The 23,998-nt window shown below is 36.0% G+C and overlaps 3 protein-coding genes, 1 long non-coding RNA gene and 1 pseudogene across 5 annotated transcripts; 3 read left to right on the top strand and 2 right to left on the bottom strand.

Annotated features, from left to right (window-relative positions):
* Positions 1 to 2,788: 2,788 nt before the first annotated feature.
* On the bottom strand, positions 2,789 to 3,465 carry LOC127747484 (putative disease resistance protein RGA3; annotated as a pseudogene).
* A 350-nt stretch (positions 3,466 to 3,815) lies between these two features.
* On the bottom strand, positions 3,816 to 9,468 carry LOC107487102 (putative disease resistance protein RGA4). Of its 2 annotated transcripts, XR_008009327.1 has the most exons (3): positions 6,166 to 9,468; positions 5,856 to 6,059; positions 3,816 to 3,944 (listed from the first exon to the last, which is right to left on the bottom strand). XR_008009327.1 is itself a non-coding variant. In XM_052261437.1 (2 exons), exons 1-2 carry the CDS (start codon positions 9,464 to 9,466, stop codon positions 5,959 to 5,961), a joined length of 3,402 nt encoding a protein of 1,133 aa, XP_052117397.1. In that variant the 5' UTR covers positions 9,467 to 9,468; the 3' UTR covers positions 5,644 to 5,958. The 2 variants fall into 2 exon arrangements, 1 of the variants encoding a protein (XP_052117397.1); XM_052261437.1 differs by lacking the exon at positions 3,816 to 3,944 and having other exon boundaries at positions 5,644 to 6,059.
* Positions 9,469 to 9,776: 308 nt separating this feature from the next.
* LOC107487103 (RINT1-like protein MAG2) lies at positions 9,777 to 13,704 on the top strand. The gene is made up of 5 exons (XM_016107695.3): positions 9,777 to 9,920; positions 10,701 to 11,030; positions 11,132 to 11,233; positions 11,475 to 11,575; positions 11,661 to 13,704. The coding sequence occupies exons 2-5, from the start codon at positions 10,769 to 10,771 to the stop codon at positions 13,551 to 13,553; spliced, it is 2,358 nt and encodes a 785-aa protein (XP_015963181.1). The 5' UTR covers positions 9,777 to 9,920; positions 10,701 to 10,768; the 3' UTR covers positions 13,554 to 13,704.
* Positions 13,705 to 16,318: 2,614 nt separating this feature from the next.
* LOC110280873 (uncharacterized) lies at positions 16,319 to 18,978 on the top strand. The gene is made up of 3 exons (XR_002375115.2): positions 16,319 to 16,754; positions 18,704 to 18,797; positions 18,919 to 18,978. It is a non-coding gene; the product is annotated as an uncharacterized LOC110280873 (long non-coding RNA).
* Positions 18,979 to 19,803: 825 nt separating this feature from the next.
* On the top strand, positions 19,804 to 21,771 carry LOC107486988 (uncharacterized). The gene is made up of 3 exons (XM_021141940.2): positions 19,804 to 20,234; positions 21,012 to 21,078; positions 21,168 to 21,771. Exons 1-3 carry the CDS (start codon positions 20,166 to 20,168, stop codon positions 21,446 to 21,448), a joined length of 417 nt encoding a protein of 138 aa, XP_020997599.2. The 5' UTR covers positions 19,804 to 20,165; the 3' UTR covers positions 21,449 to 21,771.
* The last annotated feature ends 2,227 nt before the right edge of the window (positions 21,772 to 23,998 follow it).

Genomic DNA, 23,998 nt, shown 5'->3' with positions numbered 1-23,998 from the left:
CTTTTTTTTTTTGGAGGAACTTCCATAGTTCCATTCATCCAATTATATTACCTAAATCGCCTGTCACTTAGGCAGCTAGGCCCGCCTGTTAGGTTATATATAAATGTTGACACATGGGGTGAAATTGAAATGTTGACACTAGGTTTCACTATTTTCTTAAAAAATATGACTGTCAACGAAGAAAAAGGAAAATTCTATGGTTTCAAGTGAGAAGTAAAAAGGTAGATTCCCCTGCTTAGAATAATTTAAAAATAATATGATTTTATTAAATTTAAAATTGAATAAAAATCTAAAAAATAAATTCGATTATTATTTAAAATCGAATCCAAATTAAGACAAATCTGATTTCATTCGATCATGTCCACTCCTAGCTACACATTAACTATCCATTTTTATAGTCATGGTCTCATTGAGTCATGAGATCTATTTTTTTTTATTAATAACGGGGCTAAATGCCCAAAAAGGAGAAAACTAATCAGAAATTATTCTGGAGTGAACCGTTCTTACAGCATCAGTAAAAAAATGTAAGGAAATACAAGGTGGCAATGAAAAAAAAAATAACAACCATAGTTTAAACTATGACCAAAAGATGTCAATTTATCGGCACAAGAGTTTGTTTCCCAAGAATCCAGCTGCTGAGTCTTGTACCTGATCTTTATTGCTGATACAAGAGTTCCTACCAAATGTAGGTTACCCAAATCCTGAGAACATAATTGCACTGCTACCGCTGAATCAACCTCAATTTTAACATGGGAATGTCCCAAGTTAATGATAAGTTCAAGGCCGAAGAGTATGCCCCAAAACTCAGCTGCAGTCACAGTGCATACACCCAAATTCGCACTATAGCAAGCTAATAACTGACCATTACTGTCTCTAAGGATACCACCACAAACTGCTCTACCATTAGATCTATATATCATATCTTCTCACCCCTGATATATACTCTATGGATTTAAATTGCTTTCATTTTTACATTATATCTTATCAAATATATGCTACTTTCTTATGTATATTTATTATATGAATCCATATCTCAAGCATCTTATTAGTTTTTTAAGAAGTAAATATTAAATAATTAATTATTTTGAACAAAAAATACTCACTTGTTAAATGTTGTGGGACAAAAGTTTTCAACAAAGCGATCAACAAAAGATTCTTAATTATCATGTTGATTTAATACTTCATTCGAATCTTTAGATATTTATGAATTTTGATAATGACTATTCCGGGTTTACTAAAATATATTTTTATGAAATTAAAAAATATATGCCTTAGAGAATAGGCAATAGGGGTGTTATCAGTTTGGTTTGGTTTGGGATTTGGACTAAAAACCAATCAAATCGATATGTTCGATTCCTACAAATACACAATCGTTCGATTTGCTGTTTTTATAACAATCGAATCGAACCGAACCAACGACAATTTGATTTGGTCGATTTTTCGGTTTTTAATTCCTAATGAGCAGAATATGAATCACAATAACTAGAGGTTTAAAATAGTCAATAAACTGAAATAATAAGAGTACATCACATCCAAATTCAATACATTTTAATCCATCCGAACAACTAAACAATAAACATAAAACAAACACAGAATGGAGAATTCAGAAGCGAAAAATGAGGAGTTAGAGACTTAGGGTTAGGAGAGGCGCTGCGAGCTTAAGAGACGCTGAGTGACTTGGGCCTTGGGGGGGTTGGAGATTTTTGTTGTTAGGTTAAAAGTTAAAATGGTTAAAACATTGAAATATATGCATATCTTTGGTTCAGTTTCTATCGAACCAACAAAAAAACGAACCGAACCGATTAGCTTTGTAAAAAAAAAAAGATTTTCAGTTTTTAGGTCGGTTGTTGTAATTTTCGATTCGATTTTACGGTAATTTTTTATCCGGTTCAATCACTTACACCTCTAATAGGCGGAATTCGAATGGATTCTGAATTTTAGAACTAAAAGTTAAATTTTATTTCCAATTATGCGACAACTTTAAGAATTTAACCATCTTGATGCAGTTGATAACTGTGTTGTTAATGAAGTGGGTGGGATTCTCTATAATTAGGCTTATCACTAGGTCCAATAAGCATCTATTTTGTAAAATCACACTAAATAACTTTGTGCTACTTTGATGCATTCTGTCACAATTCAAAATCTACCTTCTCATCCTCCCCCCAAATCTTTTTCTCTTTAGGTTCTTGTTCATCTATTACCTTTCCAGTTTTATTGAAAAATAGTTAGTTGCAAGTTGCCTTTTTTCAATTCAGCTCTGTTGAAAACTTCATAACCATATAAATATGATAGACAGAAATACAATAGACAGAAATATAACAGCCACATACCTACCTTCACTTCAGTCATAAAAAGTCAGGTACTTCAAAGAAAGAGATACAAAATAACTGTCCAATACAGATTTCATCACCAACCTTTACAAGCTAATCTAAGTTCCACTTAGACTAATAATCATAAATAATAAAAAATAGGACCACATATTCAAAATATAAAGTTCCAACATAGCATATTGTCTCAAAAGGTCAATGCAAAACACACACCAGAGCCACTTTACTTGAGGGGCAGAATATGAGAAGGTGGTACTTCAATGCAAAACTAACAGCAAAACACTTCTTCAAATATGTGAACTTGAATATGAAAGGTCAAGCAAGCTGGGAATCTTGATAGAACCGGAAAACTACTTTCTTCTTCAAGTGTGATTTGCATGCACTCATGCCTACGCTGCAACCTCAGCTTCAATGAAAAAAAATGAAGAGATGTCTCTGTATGATTGAACATAGAATTCAGGTTGTAGAATAAGCCAAAGAGTATCATGCTACAAATGGATGCAAGTTTTATGAACGACGTTGAAATTCAATTTTGCCATAATTGGTCATATTAAAGAGGGTTATATGCGAGTGGAAACACAAAACTTACTCTTCAACACATCGAGCCACTGTTTTTCATCCTTTTCATTGCGCAAAAGACTTCCAAGAACTCTAGCTGCCAGAGGAGAACCTACACAGTTTTTCACGATTTTTTTGCCCATCTCTGCCAACTCTTCATGCTGCGTGTTGGCTGACCAAATGCATAGTGTGTGAACAATAACCAATTGTCGTCCTTAGACAAAGGCTGCAAGTCATGAGTAGAGCATGTTGACCATGTTCCCATGACAGATGCAACTTTTTGATCTCGCGTAGCGGCCAAAATTGAGACACCTTTGGTTCCGCTACAATGCAACACAGACATTTAGTCCTCCCATTTGACATTGTCCCACACATCATCTAGAACAAGCAAATACCGTTTTCCCAGCAACACTTGTTGAATTTTGTTTTGCATTGCTTCTAAAGTTGAGAGGTTTGGGTTCACTCCGGTGGAGGATTCTACAATGGACTGTAGAATTCTCATGATATTGAAATTTGTGGAAACACAAACCCAAATTCTCAAATCAAAATGCTGGATCACCCTCTCATCATTGAAGACCATCGAGCAAGTGTTGTTTTTCCAAGCCCCGCCATGCCAACATTGGGATACACAGAGAGGCCATCAATGCTACTGGCATGCTTTGTAAGAAACTCTACAATCTTCTGTTTCTCCTGGTCTCTTCCATACATCTGGTGCTCAGTGATGGCAGAACTAGTTTGCCGCAGATCATCACCATCAATACGCTGGAACCTCTTGACCCTGTCTTCCATCCTCTTGCTGATAGCATGATGAAACAAAATAGTCTTGGGATGGAAGCGGGCTAACCACCCTTCACTTTGAAGACAGTTGGATTCCATTTAACATTCTTTCAAGATATCTTCCAACACATTCGCAGCATCGGAAAGCTTCTTCAGCCAGTCCTTCATGGCATGGCTTGTAAATTGCTCCTCAGCATCTTGGAACAATGCACGGATTGCCTCGAGATTATCAGACAGCTCTTGGATCTGTGAGTCAACACCCGAAAGTGCTGCAATCTCATTCTTGACAGAAGTGTTCAAGTTTCCAATGACAATTCCAAGCAAAGCATCAGTTGCCATTTTTAGAGATTAAAGCAAGAATTTGTGAGTTTAGAGAGGGTAGTTTGGATTGCATATTCACAGGTTTGCACAAAGAGGATGACACCACTCTCAATGTATTCTCAAGTCAAATCCATTATTGCTTTTCAGATAATCAACCATTAGAAAAGATTAAAATTATGGGGTGGGTTCCATTGCAGAGGGATTCCTACTTGCTCTTTGAGGAAACACACAAGGATTCTTACTCAAAGGATATTAACTAGCCAGTTTTGATATTAAAAAATCATTTTTAGAGTAACATTACCTAGCAACCTTTCATCATTCACATACAACTTTACTCTGTTCTTCTCTTTTCTCTAGTTCCAAGCTATGATACAAGAATTCATTGTCATCTTTCTCTTTGCTATAGTTAGAGGCTAAGAATATTTGTATTGCATTCTCGCTCATATGGAATGAACAAATTTCTCCATTGAGGTTTTTGGATGTTAGCCTTAAAATATTTTATTTGATTGTTACGACATGTGAACAGAGAACATAAGTGATTAATTTTTTTGGTTTTGGGTGCATATCTTATGTCTTCGTTTTGAGATCGATTTTTATAATGTGTTAACCCTCTCGGTGAGCTCTTATAAATGCCATTCTTCACTTGCAATGCACACCCAACTTGTTATGGATTTAACCATTCACTTAATCACTTCCACGTATAAAACTATAAATCATGCATCTTTTAGGTTTAAGCTTTTTGTATTCCTAATATTATTGAATACTCTTTCCTTAATAGGATTACTTGTGCAATAAAAAATTGATTATTTTCTTTTGTGTTTGTTTATTGTCTCTTCAAACCGCATGAATTTTTGCATTATCAGATTAGTGTTTGTAATAGTTTCTGTGTTTTTGGTAGTCAATATAATTGGTACTGCTTTATTTTTCTATTATTTGACTTTATGTCTACCCACTTTCAGTGTGAGATACTGATACACTATTCAAGTCTTTGAATTCTTATGTATTGTAGGCCAAATCTACTTACATGAAATGCAACTCAGTTTGCTAGCTAAGTTTAACTTAGTTTACTCTTTCTATTGGTTTGGTGGAAACATTCATCAATATTCCAACTTTTGAATCATTGTGACTATTTTAATAGTAGTAAGAATGAGACCAACAAATAAAGATGCAAACCTTGGTATCTTGTAATTAAGAATCATGGCTAATCATCATAGAAAATGATAGGTTATGGTTATGAAAGGGAAACAAAGAAAACATCTATATAATTGATCAGTCTGAAATGTATACGACTAGATGAGTCTAAAAAATTTATACAAAATGATAGAATCAATCTAATATTAACCTATGAAAACTAAATTAGATATAAGTCAATCACAAGAGCCGACTTTGCTTATTAAGGGGGAGAATATGATAGGTAGGCGATGCTTTTGCATTATACAGCAAAATGCTACTCCAAATATGTGCACTTCCAGATCCAATAAAGTCATGTTGGAATCTTGATAGAGGAAAAAGGTTTTACTTATGGTCTACATACTATATCTGTCATATCAGTAAGATGGTATAGTTTTTCATTTTTCCCTTTCTTTTCATTCTATACAAGAAAGAAGATTTATTCTAAGATACCAAACAATAACATAATCCATCAACTTATAACTCAATCACAAATAATATCAGGGAACGGAAATTCGAGTCATGCAATTTAGTAAATCTATTTAGCTCGACCATTGTTAGACTTATCTAAAACAAGAATGCATAGTAATTAAGTCACTCATTTGGCATTTACTGGAATAGTTAAACATTTCTTCAAGATTAAAAATAATAATAAAAAAGTAAAAATAGAAAGAGTTATGTTACTCAATAGCCAATGCTAACCATTGTTCAGTGGCTGGTCGCCTGGTCCACAAGTAAAATTCTTTATGTTGCAGAACATGGCAATGACATGTGCAAATATTGGTTCCATCTATTTGCTTTTCACTCAGAGCTGATCAACCATTCTGTCAAATTCATAATCTGGAGTGAGATAATAACTCTGATCTTTGGTTGACTTCCTCGGATTCCATTTAGTACTGATTTTATCTGCAAAAAGGATTTGAAATATTGTTCAAAAGATCGGATATTATTTTACAAGGACAGTTGCGACAAATCAACGGAAAACGAAGAAAGGAAACAAAGATGAATTTACCACAAAATGTCTCTTCCTGCACTGCAACCAATTCAAAATGTGGGATGTGAGCAATGTTTTGCCAGTCTTCCCCAGATTCTCTCTTGCATTGCTTTGCAAGCTTCGGGCACTCATTAATGTATAGCTTATGCAAGTTGGTCAGGTGCCGAAAGCCACTGGGCAGTGACCTTAACTCAGGACACAAACCAATGTGTAACTGTTGAAGAGAAGTCATATGTCCCAACCACTCTGGCAATGAATCTACATTATATAGAGTCAAAATTTGGAGGGAAGGGATGTATTGTAACCCTTCTGGTATGATAGGGTTATTGTCCTCACCAAATATTGTAACATCAAGAAGGGAAGTTAGCTGATTCATGCTACTTGGCAGAGCTACCAGCTCTGGACAAGCCCAAATCTCAAGGCGCTCAAGATGCATTAGGTGCCTCATACCTTCTGTCAAGTTATTTAATCTATCACAGCACATAATCTTCAAAATTCGAAGAGAACTCAGACCTTGCAACACATTCTCTGAAAGAGACTCAAGTTCATCACAACCAAAAAGTACTAATTCCTGCAGTACGCTGAGGCTGCTGAGTTCATCTGGTAATACCTTTTCATAGAAATATTCAATTCTTAGGGTCTTAATATGATGCATATTTTGCACAATCGGTTCAGGGAAGGAAGCAATGCTCTTATTACCATTATAATCAAATACAGACTTCAATCCTTGAATTTGAAGATGTGAAACAGATGGAAGGTGAGGCAATTTTAATTTGGGGACACATGAGATGCTTAATTCAGAAAGAAGTGGGAGCATCTCTGCTCTTTCATCTCTCAGCACCCTCTCCAAATTTGGCAACCGGAACAAAGTCAGCTTCTTCAAGGACTTAAAAGCCTTTTCCTCTGCACCCTCGTATGCATCATCATCAATGTACTTCAAATCTCTCATTCCACATACAAAAAGAATTGTTAAATGTGGTAATTTACCAAGTGCAGGAAGCTGCTCACAATTATTGCAGTCATAGAATATAACATTAGTTAACCTGGAGAGAAGTGAAATATTATTCATCCAATTGGGCATTTTTGTTCCATTATAACCCTTCATCCCAAAACTCTTGATATTGGAGTGGGCTTCAAGGGCTTCAAGAACTTTCTCATCATCATTACACTGCAAATTAGCATTACTACCCCATGATAAGTATAAGCAATTCAGGTCCTTCTTACTAGATAAATTAGCAGCTTTAGCATCACATTCATTAGGGACATGTTTAAGGCCTTTGATATGTAGCTTGCCACCAAGTTGTAAATCACGTAACTCTGCCAAAGTAAACCCTTCCTTTGGATGCACAATGAAAGTACTTAATGTTCTTAGACGCTTCAAATTTCCAATTTTGGGAGGCAGTGCTACCAATGACTCGCAGTTTTTGACTATAAGATGTCTGAGATCTTGTAACTGTGTTAATTGTTTGGGTAGACAGGAAAGATAATCACAATCTTCAAGCTTAAGAATTTGCAACTTTTGCAACCTGGAAACAGACTTAGGTAAGGTTGTGATGGAACTATTATAGAGTGTTAAGTACCTCAAATGTGTTAAATTCTTCAGTGCTGAGAGCTTAGAAGAGCTCGTAGTTAAAGCACGGAGAGAACTGATCGTTGGCAGCACACGAGAATTGCTTAACGTTGGATAAAGGTTAATGAAAGTCCTCAAGGATTCAGCTTTCTTCAAGGCACCTTGATTTAAGTTCAACGTTTCATAAAAGTCTAAGCAACTCACATGATGGACTCTGCTTGTCAAACTGGTCAAGTTTGCAGACTTAGAGACCACACATTCTTCGCCCATTATAGATTGCGCAAGTTCAAGAAATAAATCATGCATCTTGAATGTAATTGTACCCGATGAATCAGTCCTCACGTCTTGGAAAAATGATTTCTGGCATAATTCATCCCACACTTCATTACCAACTTCCTCAACCTCCATGTTCCCTCTAGCTTTAATGAGTCCATTGGCCATCCAAAGGTGAATTAGTTGTTCCTTCACAATCTGAAAATCTTGAGGGTAAATGGCGCAAAAAGAAAAGCATCGCCTTATAGACAAATCCAAATTAAAGTAGCTAATTCTCAAAGCATCCATGATAGCATTACCCTCAGGTATATCCCATAACTTACTTATCTTCACACTGAGCCATTGTTTTACATCATTTCTAAAACGCAAAAGGCTCCCAAGTGCTTTGGATGCAAGAGGGGAACCTGCACATTTTTTCACGATCTCCTTGCCTATGGTCACAAGCTCTGCACGCTCCTCCCTCTCTTGACCAAATGCATAGTGTTTGAACAATAACCAGTTTTCATCCTCAGATAAAGGTAACAAGTGATGAAACGGGCATGTTCCCATGATGGAAGCAACACTTTCAAGTCGAGTGGTAACCAAAATTGAAGCACCTTTAGTTCCACTTCCACATTGCAGGGTATACTTCAACTTCTCCCATTTATCTTGATCTTCATTCCACACATCATCAAGAACAATCAAGCACCTTTTGCCTAGCAACTCTTCCTGAACTCTCTTCTGCATCGCTTCTAGAGTAAATAGGTCCGGGTTCTTTTTAGTAGCAGATTCTACAATTGACTTCAAAATTCTCATCATATTGAAATCATTGGAAACACAAACCCAGATTCTAAAATCAAAATGTTTGATTACCCTTTCGTCATTGAAGACCCATCGAGCAAGTGTTGTTTTTCCAAGTCCACCAACCCCAACAATGGGATACACAGCAAGATCTTCACCATCACCATCACCAGCACCCGTTGAAAGAAGCTCCACAATAGTCTCTATGTCCTGGTGTCTACCATAAATTCTCTGCTCCGTGATGAGAGAACTCGTCTGGTGCCATTCCTCGTCTTCTTGAAGCCTCTCTACAACCCCTGGCTGCAACTCAAACCTTCTTCTTTCTTCATCAATCTGCAGGAACCTATCTCTAATAGCTTTCATCCTCTTACCAATATCAAAACGAAACAAAATCATCTCCGGATTGAAACATGAAAAACAATTTCCGTGCGGGATTTGCAGAGCGTTGAATTTTATTGAACACTCATCCAGCATATCATCGAGCACGTGGGCTGCATCAGAGAGCTTGTTCAACCAATCCTTAACGGCGTGGCTTGTTATCTGCTTCTCTTCAGCATCTTGAATTACAGCATGGATTGCAGTGAGATTACTGGATAGTTCTTGGATCTGCGATTGAACACCATAGAAGGTTGCGAGCTGGTCCCGCAGAAAAGTGTGCAAGTTTTCAACGACAATTCCAAGTAGAGCATCGGCCATTTGCAGATATGAGAGCTACACTGCAACGAGAGAGAGAGAGATCGGTAATTTGGCTTCGTTTGGTTTGGTTATGCACTGAAGATTTCAATTTATGCACTGAAGATTTCAATGGAGAACGTCATCCATGGTAACACGTAAACGGTGGCTGGAGGTAAAAAACGCGCCACTCATTTTGGTACCGTTTCATAGTAGTTTTTCTAACTAGAAACTAGAAAGTCAAATTAATCTTTTGACTTTGACAAACCAGAAAACCATCGCTCAGCTTCGTCCCCCCCATAGCCCCTTCCTGATTCAGCAAACAAAGCATCTCAAAGGCTCAAACGGCAACCCTAGCCTCGACGGCCACCCGTCGTCTTCGTCTAGCAGCTTCGTCGTCGTAGCCGTCGCCTTCGTATCACCGCCGCCATCTCAATGTGTCTGATTCCTCTCGTGCGCAACAGATCCAGTGTGTGAGGTCGCGTTTTGAATTTTGGCATGAAGTTTTTTAGTTGTTGCGGTTGGTTCTGTTGTTGCCGAATTTGTGTTGCTGCTCCATTGTAATTACTAATTTGCAATCATATAACTTTTGGATCTGAAATTCTGGTTGATGATTGTTGAATTGTTGCTTGATTCTGGTAAGATTGATCGCATATCTGGTTGTTAGGGATGATTGAACCATCTTAGAGCTTTCCTTTCCATAAATCATTTAATTGTTAGTTATGCTCCTGTGCTGTTCTGAAATGTGTATTCTTGGTGTTGATTGAATCATTAAATGATTAGTTCACTGCTGTGCTTTTTTTCTGGGTTAATTTTTGGAAAAAAATTGTTGATCTTTGTTAAAATTGTGCTGAAATCTTGCTAAAATTGTGATAAGCTGAAAACCTTGTTAATCTTTATTGAAATTATAATGAAAATTTTGTTAAAAGTTTGTCAGAACTTCTATTGTTAGAGAAGAAATAAATTTTTTCATCTTTGTTTTTAATAAATAAATAGATTAATTGAATTAAATCAATTAACTAAGATCAGCAGATGATCGAATATTTGTTATTGATTTAGATAATTCAGTAAAAAAATTTTTTTGTTTTTTTGTGACATCTTAATGAATTTAATATTAGTATAATAATTAATGAGTGATAAATTGTTAATAATTAATAAGATTAAAAGTTATATTTGATTTTGATTGATGTAGAGCTTTAAATTTAAAAGACATTTTGAAATTTGTATTGGATTATAATTACACACAGTCTCTCATCAGAATCTGACACCGGAGAACAACTGCACGCTAAGAAACTTCCATCCAGAACCTTCGAGATTTCATTGTTCATGGACTCGCTGCCTGCACCCTCTCACCTCTCTCCTTCCGCACTCTCCTTCCTTGACGGCAAGTTCCACACCAATGACGTCCTCTCCGAAGCTTCGACTCTCGTCGCCGAGCTACAGACTCAGTGCTCCGAGTTGGATCGGTCTCTGAATGAGTCCACTCGCCGACTAGGAGAGGGCCTCTCAGCTTACACTTCGTTCTCGGATGACGTCAACGACCGCCTCAGTGCCCTTGCCTCCACTTGCTCTTCCAACGCCGTGCCAGGTTCGGTTCCATTGATCTTTCTCTTTTATTTGGGTTTAATTGTAGGGTTTTTGTGGTGTTTTGAATTTTGCGAAACTGAATTGGTTTGTTGTTGGGTGGAGATGGAGGAAGAGGCGAAGAGGGCGATGGCAAGGGTTTCAGAGAGGAACTTGCGGCTTTGGCGAAGGAAGTTGCCAGGTTGGAGAATGTTCGTGTTTATGCAGGTTGGTTATCAGTATTATTATTTTTTGGTTTTCAATTATCACCGTCAGAAGAGCATGAATTGAATGGAATACTTATGTTGTGGTTACTTTTGTGAAATGGATTTGTGGTTCTCAAATATATGTTGGTTTGCTTAGGCTGATTTCTTAGATATCATACTAGTCATACTTGTTGAATAATGCTGCTTATTTCAGTATACGGCTAGTGCAACTTTTATTAATACTCTGATACTGCTTCTTACAGAAACAGCGCTGAAACTTAATACTTTGATTGGTGATATTGAAGATGCTGTATCACATACCATAAACAAACACCTGAGGAAGCCTTCTAGTCAGAATTCGGAAGTGAGAAATCTTTCTTATCATGGACCCCAATATCCATTGGGAACTATTGCATCATTACATCGTTGATGTCGGCTAAATGTTGCAGGAACCGCGTCTGGTTGCTATAAACATGCTAAAAACAACAGAAGGACTATTGACCTCAATTACAAAGACACAGCCTCAGTGGAAGCGTCTTTTATCAGCAGCTGATCATAGAGTAGATCGAGCTCTAGCTATCTTAAGACCCCAGGCAATTGCTGATCATCAAGCACTTCTTGCTTCCCTTGGATGGCCCCCACCTCTTTCTTCTTTGGCTTCTGCAAATCAAGGACTGAATCCTCTACTGCGTATGCAAGCAGATGTTAGACTCAAGTACTCTGGAAACTTTCTTGCTTTGTGCAACCTACGAGAGTTGCAAAGGCAAAGAAAATGTAGACAGCTTGAGGGCCATGATAGGGAGGTTGCTCGGCGACAACCACTTTGGGTAATTGAAGAGCTTGCAAATCCCTTGTCATTGGGTTCCCAGCGACATTTCTCAAAATGGATTGATAAACCAGAATTTATATTTACGCTTGTATATAAGATCACAAGCGATTATGTTGATTCAATGGATGAAATGTTGCAGCTTTTGATTGATGAAGCAAAAGTAATTGGCTATAGTTGCAGAGAAGAATGGATTTCAGCAATGGTTACTTCCTTATCAACATACTTGGCAAAAGAAATTTTCCCTAGTTATATTAGTCAACTAGAAGAGGAGAGTGTTACAGGTATTCAATCATCTGCTAGAATATCGTGGCTGCATCTGATTGACCTGATGATAGCTTTTGATAAAAGGATCAAGTCTTTGGTGGAGCGTTCTGGAATTTTGCTATTTTCTGATGACAATGGTATGTTGCAGAGGATTTCTTCACTATCTGTATTTTGTGATAGACCAGACTGGCTTGATCTGTGGGCAGAAATAGAGCTAGGTGATGCCCTTGATAAGCTTAAACCTGACATTGAAGATGAGAATAATTGGAGAAAGAAAGTTGAAGCTGCAGTTCTCTCATCATGTACTGATATTCTCAAGTCTCCCCTAATTTCCAGTGCATTTCTTCGCCATCTATCAGCTGTTATTGAACGATGTAGATCATTACCAAGTGTTACTTTGAGGTCCAAATTTCTCAGATTAGCAGGTGTGCCTATTATAAGAAAATTTTTTGATTCCATACTTGTCCGTTGCCAAGAAGCTGAAGGACTAACTGCCTTAGCTGATGATGATGCTGTAATTAAAGTAGCAGTTTCCAACAATGCTGCCCATTACTTTGAATCTGCATTAAGGGAATGGTCTGAGGATGTCTTTTTCCTTGAGATGGATCTGGATCTGGATGATAAAGCAGAGTTGCCAAGTAATGCAGATAGAAATGGCGAAGTTTTGTCAGAGAGTTCTGGTAGGGTCATCTTGGATGACGAGATCAAGAAGTTAGAAGATTTTAGAACAGAATGGGTTGAAAGGATATCTCTAGTTATTTTGAGAGGTTTTGACGCTCGATCTCGAAATTACATCAAGAACAAGAGGCAATGGCAAAAGGTTGAAGAAGGGTGGACTGTGTCGAAGACACTGATAGATGCCCTAGATTATTTGCAAAGCAAAATGTCAGTTGTAGAAGAAGCTTTGAATAGTAGGGATTTTGTTGGGGTATGGAGAAGTTTGGCTGCTGGAATTGATCAATTGATTTTTAATGGTATTCTTATAAGTAGTGTAAAATTTCATAATGGTGGTGTCGAAAGATTCAGCAGCGATATTGGTGTTTTATTTGGGGTATTTGGGGCGTGGTGTTTGAGACCGGAAGGATTTTTTCCAAAATCAAGCGAAGGTCTTAAGTTGTTGAAATTGAATGAAAACAGAGTGCAAGAATGTCTTGCTGGTGGGAAGAGATGGTTGAAGGAAAATGGGATCAGGCATCTGACTGTAACCGAAGCAGAAAAGGTTGTGAAGAATAGGGTGTTCTCAAGTTGAAACTTTTTTGCTTTGCTTCATGATGTTTTAAAATTTTTGGAAAAAAATTATGATATTTTTTATATGTTAAGATAATGTTTTTTCTATTGACTAGATGTGCGGGCAAGACAAATGAACATTATAATAACGTGAATGTAAAGCGGGTTTGGGATATTATTGGTGTAAAAAATAAAAGAACATTATTATGATTTGAAGAACCATATTTAAATTTTTTTAAGCTGAAATAGGTTTAACTTAATTTTAAAATTGTCTTTTTTATTAAATTTTTAATTTTTATTTCGAAAATATTCTTGACTAAAAAAAAGAAAAAAAAAGAAACACGGGTTAAAGAAAAGGGGGAGGGTATCAGTTGGAGGAGGGTTGGGTTTTGGTTCAGGGAGAAAAGGGGGAAGGGAAGGGGAAGGGCCACCGCCGCTGTTCCTCGCCGTTGCCACTCTTGTTCCTCGTCGTTCAGTCTTCGCCGCTGGATTTCATTGTGAGGGTGGACGTCGCGCGCCGCGAGCCGTCTCCTTCTCCTTGCCCTCGCCGACGTCATCGTCTCGCCGTCACCATTGTCTCGCCGTCGCCCTTGTCTCGCCGTACCTCCTCCTCCTCGTCGCACCTCATCTCGTCGTTTGTTTTGGTAATTATATTTATAAATTTTTTGTTTTTGTAATTGAAGATGAATTTGGAAATTTTTTATTATTGTAATTGCATATGAGTTTTGTTAATAAAAGAGGAAGAATTTTAGTTTTGAGTTTTGTTGATAGTTCTGAGTTTTGATTGTTCTGATTTTCTGAGTTCTGGGTGGGGGGGGTGGTGGGTTCTGAGTTTTGTTGTTTTTCTTATGATTCCATTATCATTGTTGTTGTTGTTCTTCTTCTTCTTATATTTCTTTTTATGATTTCATTATCTATTATTCTTCTGATGATGACCATGATGATAATGGTGGTGGTGGTGGTGGGTTCTGGTTCAGCTTGGGCTTCTGTTCTTCTTCTGATTGATTTTGGTTGATTTTAAAGAAGTTTTGATGATGATGATGACCATGATGATAATGGTGGTGGTGGTGGTGGGTTTTGGTTCAGTTTGGACTTCTATTTTGTTTCTGGTTGATTTTGGAGAAGAATGTGTTTTAAAACTTAGTAACACTTTAAGGACTATTTTGTAGCGAAAAAAAGGTCGAAGATGAAATAAATTTTTAACTCTTATTTTAGGTGTCAAAATCGTAGGTAACCCAAAAAAATTACTAAGGAAAAGAAAAATAGGCAAAGAGTATTATGTTATTTTGTTCTTCATGAATGATAATGTGAAGATATAAATTATAGTTTGAAATATTTAGCATTTATTTTTATCATTGAGATTGACTAAGATTTGATTTGTGTTAAAAATGAGTAATGAAGAATGATTTTAACGAAAGAAATGATGGTGTAAGCGTTGGAATAATAGTTGTGAAGTAATAATTATGGTAGCGTTTGTTTTTAAAGACAGAATAGAATATGATATTGAGACAGAGACATTAAAAATTATTCTTTATATATTGTGTTTGAATACAATATACAAGACACTAATGTAATGTCTAATATTATGTTTGGATACACATGGACATGACTAAAATATTATATAAAATGACTAAAATAGTCATGTAATTTCAAATTTTTTATATCAAGTACAAACTAATTTAATAGAGAACGAGAATAGAACTTGAAAAAAAATATTTGAAGGGGACAAAAATTTTAATAAAAAATTATATAATAATATTTATATTAAAATAAAATTTATAAATAAAATTATTTTATTTTTAAATTTATTATTAATACGTAAGAATACATATAGTTAATATTAACAAAAAAAATAAATCTGAGTTTGATTAATAAAAAATTTCATCTAGGTTAATAAGCTAAATTAATTTTAAATAAAAAATTAGTTTAAAAAAAATCCATTTTTACATAAAATAATTAATTTTTGCACATAAAAATCTATTTTTATTTAGAAAACCAATTATTTTTTTTAAAAATTGATTTTTCTTTTCAAAAAATTGATTTTTTTAAATTATATAAAATCAATTACAACTTATAAATTATTTTTTAGTATTTTAAAAGATCAATTTTATCTTTGATAATATTTATCTTTCAAAAATTTGAAGACTAATTATTTTTGTTATTATTTTTATTACAAATCAAATAATATAATAATGTTAAAATAATATTTAAGTAAGAATGATAAGAAGGACTGAATTATCTAACTCAATAAAAAATCTATAAAAAAAAATAGTACCTAAAAAAGAAAGAAAGAAGGAGAACGTAGAGATAGAGAAAGAACATGGAACGTAAATTAGGAAAAATAAGAAGGGACAACCGTGGAATAATAAAAAATATCTATGGATAAAAAGAAAAAAAATCATAAAAAAAAAAAGTCTCTATCCCTCTTCCAAATTCCGTGTCCATCATTGTCCTTCGTAAAATAGTGGACACAAAGTTATAAGGCTGCGTTTGTTTACAGAGACAAGAACACTGAGACACAAAATTGTGTTTGTCAGAGGAGACATGGACAGAGACAATGTGTCCAGAACAATGTTCTAAAAATCGGACTGGACCGGCCGGTCGAACCAATTTAACTGCGAACCGACAATATTAACAATCTGGTCAAGCATGTAAAACGGTAATAAAAAAAACCGGTAAAAAACTGTTGAACCGAACGAGAACCCGTCGATCGAACCGAATCGGAACCCGGCCGGTTTACACAAAAGAGGGAAGCTCCTTCGTTTCTTCTCCCTTTCTCCCTTTCTTTCTTTCATTTAGAAAGAAATCACACAAACCCAGCACTGTAAGCCTACACCACCGCCGCAAGGAGTGGAATACTGCCGCCGTCCGTCGCACTCAAAGTTCGCCATCCGTCATCTATCTTCCCTCGTGCTCCTAGTCTTCAACCCCTGTTCGCTATCACCGATCGCGGCTGCTTCCTCGAGCTCGGCGTCCGTCGTCTTTGTCTGCTCAGCCTTCCTTCCGTCGTCGTTTGTTTGCCGTTCACGTTCACGTCTTCGTTCAGCTGTCGTCTTCGTTCGCGTTCTTCGCCGTTCACGTTCGCTCGGCGTTCACCGTTCGCGTTCACTCGCTGTTCACCGTTCGAGTTCGCGGTTCGTCTGGAAGCCACGTTGCTCCGGTTCAAACTCTGCGACCAACCCGCGCGCTCCACCCAGCCGTCGAACTGCTCTCTTTTGTCGCCGTGAGTTCCCTAAACCCGCCACCAGACAATACACTCACACAACACCAATGCTCTTCTTCAAACTCTGCATCTTCTGATTTCTATTACAATAAGTAATTATTTGATTTGGAAGTGGTTTGGATTTTTTCATAGACTGAATAAAGTTACAATAGTTATGTTCTCTTCTCTGTCACATTGAAATTAAGCTTTGAATTCTCTTATTTCGTTTTAATTTTACCGCACTCAACATGTTTGATGAAATGCTTTAATCATATTTCTGGTTGGTTTTATAATTTCTAGCTTTCAGAAATTTAGTAAGTTGATTGCATGTGAAATTAGAATAATTGGATCATAGTAATTAAGAAATTTTAGCTGCACAAATAACATCTTTGCAGAACATATTAGCATGATGATTCCACTTGCATTAGTGTTCTTCTGGTAGATTTTAATTGTTATTGTGAACTTGTTAATTTGCTAATTGTTCTTGTGTTTTTATGTTACTTTTAATTTTTTGCTTTTGTTGTGATTTTCTGTTCTTGAACTTGTTAAGTTGATAATTTGCTAAATTGTTGGGCTGCTGTTGTTTTAATTTGCCAAATTGTTAGGTTGTTGCGACTTAATTTGTTGGATTTTCTATTTAGGTCATGTTCTTGTTTATTTGCTAAATTGTTGTTGTGTATTTATTGTTTATTTGCTGGATATTGGTAATCATTGTCTTTGAGATTATTTACTATGCAGGTTTAGTGTCATCACTGTTTTGGAATGTTTTATAATGTACTAATGTTTGTTGCTGTATTGTAATTGCCGGTTGCAGGTTTAGTGTGATTATTGGTTAATGTTTTGTAATGTTTGGTGCTGAATGCTGATTGTTGAGTTCAGATATGGTTGTTTATTTTGACTTGGGTAAAGAGACTTATGGTCATTTTTTCCTGCCTTAGACCAATTCAAATGATTATTTTCAGAGGATGAGCACTTATTTATGTATCTTGAGAAACTGTCTTTGTGTGTTATGAGCATTTGGTGAAGCTTGTATTGTACCTATTCAAAGTTTAGTTTCACCAAATGGTCTTCAAAGCAACTCATCCAAAATGCTGCTGCACAAATCCAAGTCTATTGTCTCTTAAAGCCTGTATGCACCTTCATTTGGTGAAAGCCTTTCTAGCACTAGTCCACTGCCAACTTTGTTATTAATAATGTTATCAAATTCATTTGATATTCTTTCTATTCTTGTCAGATATTTTTTTTAACATTTCGTGTACTGATGAGGAATTGTATTTCATTAGAAAAATTTCATACTACCCTATACCCTCAACTTAATACTTGCATATTTATAATTTATTATTCTATTCTAAAACGGTTTTTCCGGTTGAACCACTGGTTGGACCGGTTGGACCAATAAACTAATGAACTAGTGACTAGAACGGTTTGATGACCGGTCCGGTTCTTAGAATTTTGGTCCAGAGACACTGAATTAGTGTATTTTGTGTCCATCCTGACAGGAAGGACACAGAGACACTAACAAGGAACACAACTTATTTTTCATTTTTTCTTTCATTATTCTTGTTAATTTTTTATAATTATATTTTTTATTATTATATTTTTCATTTCAAATTTTTTGAATGAAAAAAAATGAGAATAAATTGGATTTTCATAATTTGTTTTTGTTTATCACCAAACAGAATACAAGAACACAAAATTTTGTGTCTCTGTCCATTAGTGTCTTGTCCTGTCTTGTTCTCATAAACAAACACAGCCATGGAGAGGGGGACGGAGCATGTCCCCGCCCCCATGGGACCCATTGCCATCACTAGGTTCTACGGTGCCATTTGAGCCGCTAGTTATATTTAAAGAAAAAATAGTTGATTTGAATATTGTTCTTGTGATCCTAAACTTTGTATGACATTTGATAAATTTGCTTCGTTTTTTAATTTCCTTAAACAACCTATTCATATTGTGGTTGTACTTTACAGAAAGAGTGCATTGTAATCATGGTCCAGTGGCAAAGGCATTTCTTGCCAGTTTTTCGTCAAATTGCACACTCTGCTACCACCTCATCTCCCCAAGGTTGGTGATTTATGTTTTTAACTATTTCCTTCTTGCAAACTAGGTGAAGTTGCTCATGCTTTACTCTTATTTTTTTAGGTTTTATTAAATACTGTAGAAAACCTATTTCTGTACATTGTAGGTAAGGGTCTGACGACATTGACAGCAAGAACAGTACTATTGCCCTCAATTTCAAGTCATATTATGGACATGACACAAATCTTTTGATTTCATTGGTTTTCTTTAATTTATGCTAAAGAGTACTTATCATTCAAATAGTTTAATTCCATTTCATTTTAATAAAAAAGCATGTCTATGATTTGTACTTCTGCCTCTGACTCTGTTTTGAAAATGGTACTTCTTCCAAAAGCAACAACAAACGAACCCCTTTATTAAGACAACCCTATTATGAAGTAGTCTAACAGAAAATGAGAGGACTGAGAGATGCTTCTTACAAGAGAAAAAAAAAAAAAAAAATAAATATGATTGAAGCGCAGGTTTCTACTTTCTAGTGTCTAAAAACGTCTGAGAGAGAAACTCCTATTAAAACATCAATCTTTCATCCTGAAAGGTGCTTTTAACAAAACTATTATGATTTAGACAAGGAAATTGTTCCTGCTTAACAGGTTCAGTCACTGCCATTGTGCTGACTGTATTCATTTCTACCTCGATTTATCAGTTTTTGTATGTAATATTCTTTATAATCATTATTTCCATTTTATCTTGAAGTAAGATTTTCGAAGATTCCTGAACTTTTGAAATGCCTTATAACCATTGGGCATTTCATGCTTGACGATATGATACACAACTCAACTCAACTCAAATGCTTGCACTAACTATGAAATGCCTTTCATGCCATTCACAATTATTGTTATATTATTATGGATAATTCAGTTTTAACAGCATAACATTTGGTGCTGCAGTGATTTTGTCGATGCCAAATTGCCAATATATTGTGAATTGCTTATGGATATCATTTTTTCCCCTGTTAATATGGGTCATTCTGAAGTAACTGCTTAAAATACAATGTTAGCTAGTTCAGACTGCAGTATAGCAATAGTTTGAAAACTGAAAAGTATAACATGATCTGTTTCATCCTGAGACTATTGGTTGAGCATCTCTGAGCGTGCCCATAGAGAATACCAGGTCACCAAGTCAAATGGTGCCTCTGCCTACTTTTTGAGAAACTTTCCGTGTTTCTTCAGTCAGCATAATTTTCTGGTCAACGAAAAGCCACCCTTGGATTGAATGCTATGGAAACATGATCATAATTTCTGGGTTTCTGTTTTTCTGTGGTCCAGTTAGCATATATGACTGATTACCTTATTTTTCAACGTGCTTTCTCAGAGTCCTAAGAAGGTCAACTTGGTTGCTGCTTTGGTTCGTGGTATGCTGGTTAAAGATGCATTGCTGCAATTGCAAGTGACAGTAAAGCGAGCTTCAAGAACTGTATATCAGGTAATAAGTGGTATTACACTGTATTTTCATTTCTGTGTGTAGACAAAACTAAGAGTATTCAATTGCTTCTTCTAGAGCACCATACAGCATCAAGGCTAGGCTGTTGATTTATCTGTCCTCATTGGTTTCTAACCAAGAGTTCGTATTTCCTTAGAACAAGTTCAGCTGTTGGTGTAGTCGGTCATTAAGCCTTGTATCTTAGCAATATATCTGCAACTCTCTAAAGTCACAGATTCATTCATTCACAAAATAGACCATAAAGATCAACTTCTTTCTTACCTTCAGGTACTTTCAATGTTGTTGTGCTTTCTCTCTAGCTACCTTATGTCCTTCTCTATCATTTTCTACATTCTTTTGGCTTTCTGGATTGCTCAATTTTTTCTCCTCCACTTCGGTCCACAATTTCAAGGGCCTTATTGTTGTTGTTGTTGAGTTGTTTCCGTGTGGCCTCAAGGTCACGGGTTCAAGCCGTGGAATTGGCTACTTATGTAATTATCAGGTTAGGCTGCCTACATTACGCCCTTTTGGTGCGGCCTTTCTAGGATCCTGCATTAACACGAGATGCTTGTCTACAGAGCTGCCTTTATTATTATTATTATTATTACGCACTGCACTTGTAGTTTGTTTCCTACATATATTTCAGCTCCCAAAATTTCATCACTTCTTCCCCTTAATATTACCATTATCTAATTCTATGGGATTGTTCCTCCTTTTCCATGATCTGTGCTGGGAAATGCAGAATTGGAAACTTATGTTTTAAAGTTCTAAGCACTGCAGGGTATTACTCAAGCCCAAGGAAATGCCGTAAATAATCATGGATTGGATGCAGAGCGCCTCATTGTTGGTAACGCTTCAAATTTTGCAATTGTGTAACTTAATTTGTTTAGCCACTTTGTTTAAATCCGTGCTGATGCTGTTTCATATTTCTTGCAGCTGAAGCGTTTGTTGGAAAAGGATTATTCCGGAAGAAAGTTTCTTACCATTCCAAAGGAAGAGCCGGCATCAAAGTCAAACCGGAATGCCGGCTAACAGTTGTAGTAAGAGAAATAACCGCCGAAGAAGAGGCGAAGATTGCGAGGTTGAAGGTTCACAATTTCCGCAAGCTCACGAAGCGTGAGAAACGGCTTGTGCCGCATCAGCTTATTGTGTCCAATCCTGTTTGGGGCCGCAAAAACAAATCTAGCGATCGAAACTCGAGTGCCACTGCTGCATGAGCTTCTTAAATATTTCAGAGTTTCAAAATAGTTGTTTAATGGTTGTGGCATATTCTTGTTATCCATCTTCATGTGATAGAAATAGTTGTTAAGAAATATCCTGGCTAGTTTCACATCGAGAGTAACTCCAAATGTTAGGATATGTATGGAGAAATTTGTCTACCCCTTAATTCTAAGGTGGTTACTCCAATGAAGACATTGTGAACTGTTAGATAGTTTAATATATTTGATTGAACTATTTGACGGTTCATAATATCATTTTCACAAAAATCCTTTTATGGAAACAGCCATCTCATTCGAATAATAAAATTGTGTTTGAACAATTCCCCTCTTTTATTATTACTTCGGTTTGTAATCCGAAACTAATATTGAATATATATTAATTAGTAACATGTGGAGAATCTTTATCTTATACTATAAAGATCTATTAGACTCTTAAATTTTGCAGAATTTTGTATTGAGTACTCCAATGAAGAGATAGTGAACTGTTAGATTGTTAGATAGTTTAATATATTTGATTGAACTATTTAACGGTTTATAATATCATTTTCACAAAAATGCTTTTATGGAACAGGCCACCTCATTCAAATAATAAAATTGTGTTTGAACAATTCCTCTCTTTTATTATTATTTCCCAATTCATCTTTCTCCTCAAAATATCCCAGGTTTTCTTTCTGTTGTCCTTTCATTTTAACCCAAAAACCAATGGCACAAAAGGTTCTTGCTTTTATTTTGAATTATTTGTAAGGGGTACTATGTAATTTTATTGAACATGAAGTAGCAAATGGCTTTTGAAATCTTGTTGGACCGTGATGATGGGTTTGCAAAAACACTTTTTGGATCTTTAAAGAAAGTAAAAACATTTTGGAATAGAGGAGTGAACTGACTGGCTATAGAAAGTTTCAAGATACATCCAGTCTTTAATTTTGTTGATTTGCATCCTGTTGCTGATAAAATACTAAAAAATACTAAAAATTAGTGTCCCAAAAGTTTCTCATTAGTTTAACAGGAAACCTAAATCCCAACCTGCCGTTACTTTCTCTCGTGTTTGTTCGTTCTCTATCGCCATTGGTAGCCTCTTCTCTGTTGGCCGCTCTTTCTTCCGGTAAGTCAGCCTCTGTAATTTCTGTGATTTTCATTTACCTTGAAGTATTTATTAATTATTATAGCATTATTGTGATATCTGTGATTTTATATTTCTATGATTTTTCGTGATTTCTGTGATTTTATATTAGTTGTTGTCTATGTCCTAATGATGAAAATTCTTGCTTGTGATTATGCCTCATATATGTGCCTCTGGTTTAATTGAAGCTATAGCATTTGCTTTAATCAATCAATTCTGCACTGTTATCCAACTAATTACTAATTCATGCACAGTGGGAATTGAATGGTTGAAGTTATTGTGGAATTGTAATGACAATTGAGGATTATTTTTTTATTTTAAATTTTTCTGTGTTTTTTTTTCGATTTTCTTTAGCTTTTAAAATATGCGGATATCTCTGGAGACCCCGATCCCCGACGAATACCGATGTCCGATGCCCGCCCCATAGGAACCATTGCCATCACTAGGTTCTACGGTGCCATTTGAGCTGCTAGTTGTATTAAAAGAAAAAATAGTTGATTTGAATATTGTTCTTGTGATCCTACTAAACTTTGTATGACATTTGATAATTTTGCTTCGTTTTTAATTTCCTTAAATAACCTATTCCAATGTTCTGAAAATCGGACAGGATCGGCCGGTTCAATCAGGTTAACCGGAAACCAATCACCTAGTCGGTCCGGTCTGATCCACCTACAAAATCATACTATAAAAAACCGACAGAAAAATCGGCTGAATCGGTGGTTAACCAGAGAATCGACCCGGTTTCAGAAAGTACCGGTTCTTCCCCCAGCTTATGAAACGGTATTGTTTGGCTTTTTTTTTAAAAGAGAAAAGAAAAAGAAGGCTGAAGAAGTTGAACGCGTGATCCAGTTTACCCTAAATTCCTAATCCCCCAAGATCTTTGAAGAACACTCCCAGTCTCCCACTCCCAACCCTAAGATCGAGGCAGGAGCTTCTGCAGACGACGTACAACCGACGCCGTGTATCGAAACAGACGCCGAAGCAAGCTCACTGTCGCGGGTCGTCGCTCACCGTTGCAGGTCGTTTTGTTCTCTACTTCGAGTCTCGAGCTTCTGACCTTCGGTTCTCTGCTTCTCTTGCGGTAAGTTCTGGGTTTCTGGCTTCTGTTCGTGCCGTTTTAGTTTTTTGTTCTGGGCTTCTGTTCTTCTATTTTTTAATTTTTTTTATTGTTTTTTATATGATTAATCAAATGTTGAATAAACTTATTGTATGTTGAATTTGAAAAGTCTGCTATGCTCTGTTCAATTTTTTGTTAATTTCAATTCTGCTATGTTGAATGCGATATAAATTGTATGAACTATGAATTGATATATTGGTCTGTATTTGGAAACCCTATCAGAGCTGCAGCCACCTTAAAAAACTTGGCTTGTTAAACTTAAAAAAACTTGGCTTGTTATATTGATTTTGATTTCTGAGTTTTGTTTTGT

The sequence above is a fragment of the Arachis duranensis genome, chromosome 5 (genome assembly GCF_000817695.3).
Source record: "Arachis duranensis cultivar V14167 chromosome 5, aradu.V14167.gnm2.J7QH, whole genome shotgun sequence".
NCBI classification, from domain to species: domain Eukaryota; kingdom Viridiplantae; phylum Streptophyta; class Magnoliopsida; order Fabales; family Fabaceae; genus Arachis; species Arachis duranensis.
The sequence above is the reverse complement of the archived record's forward strand: the minus strand, read 5'-3'. Positions and strand labels throughout refer to the sequence as shown.

Coding starts and splice junctions, on each gene's coding strand:
- LOC107487103 (XM_016107695.3), top strand. CDS start 10,769: ATGGACTCGCTGCCTGCACCCTCTCACCTCTCTCCTTCCGCACTCTCC. Junction 11,031..11,131: donor CTCTTCCAACGCCGTGCCAG/GTTCGGTTCCAT, acceptor TGTTGGGTGGAG/ATGGAGGAAGAGGCGAAGAG. Junction 11,576..11,660: donor CTTCTAGTCAGAATTCGGAA/GTGAGAAATCTT, acceptor TAAATGTTGCAG/GAACCGCGTCTGGTTGCTAT.
- LOC107487102 (XM_052261437.1), bottom strand. CDS start 9,466: ATGGCCGATGCTCTACTTGGAATTGTCGTTGAAAACTTGCACACTTTT. Junction 6,060..6,165: donor GCAGGAAGAGACATTTTGTG/GTAAATTCATCT, acceptor TCCTTTTTGCAG/ATAAAATCAGTACTAAATGG.
- LOC107486988 (XM_021141940.2), top strand. CDS start 20,166: ATGCTGGTTAAAGATGCATTGCTGCAATTGCAAGTGACAGTAAAGCGA. Junction 20,235..21,011: donor CTTCAAGAACTGTATATCAG/GTAATAAGTGGT, acceptor TAAGCACTGCAG/GGTATTACTCAAGCCCAAGG. Junction 21,079..21,167: donor TGCAGAGCGCCTCATTGTTG/GTAACGCTTCAA, acceptor TATTTCTTGCAG/CTGAAGCGTTTGTTGGAAAA.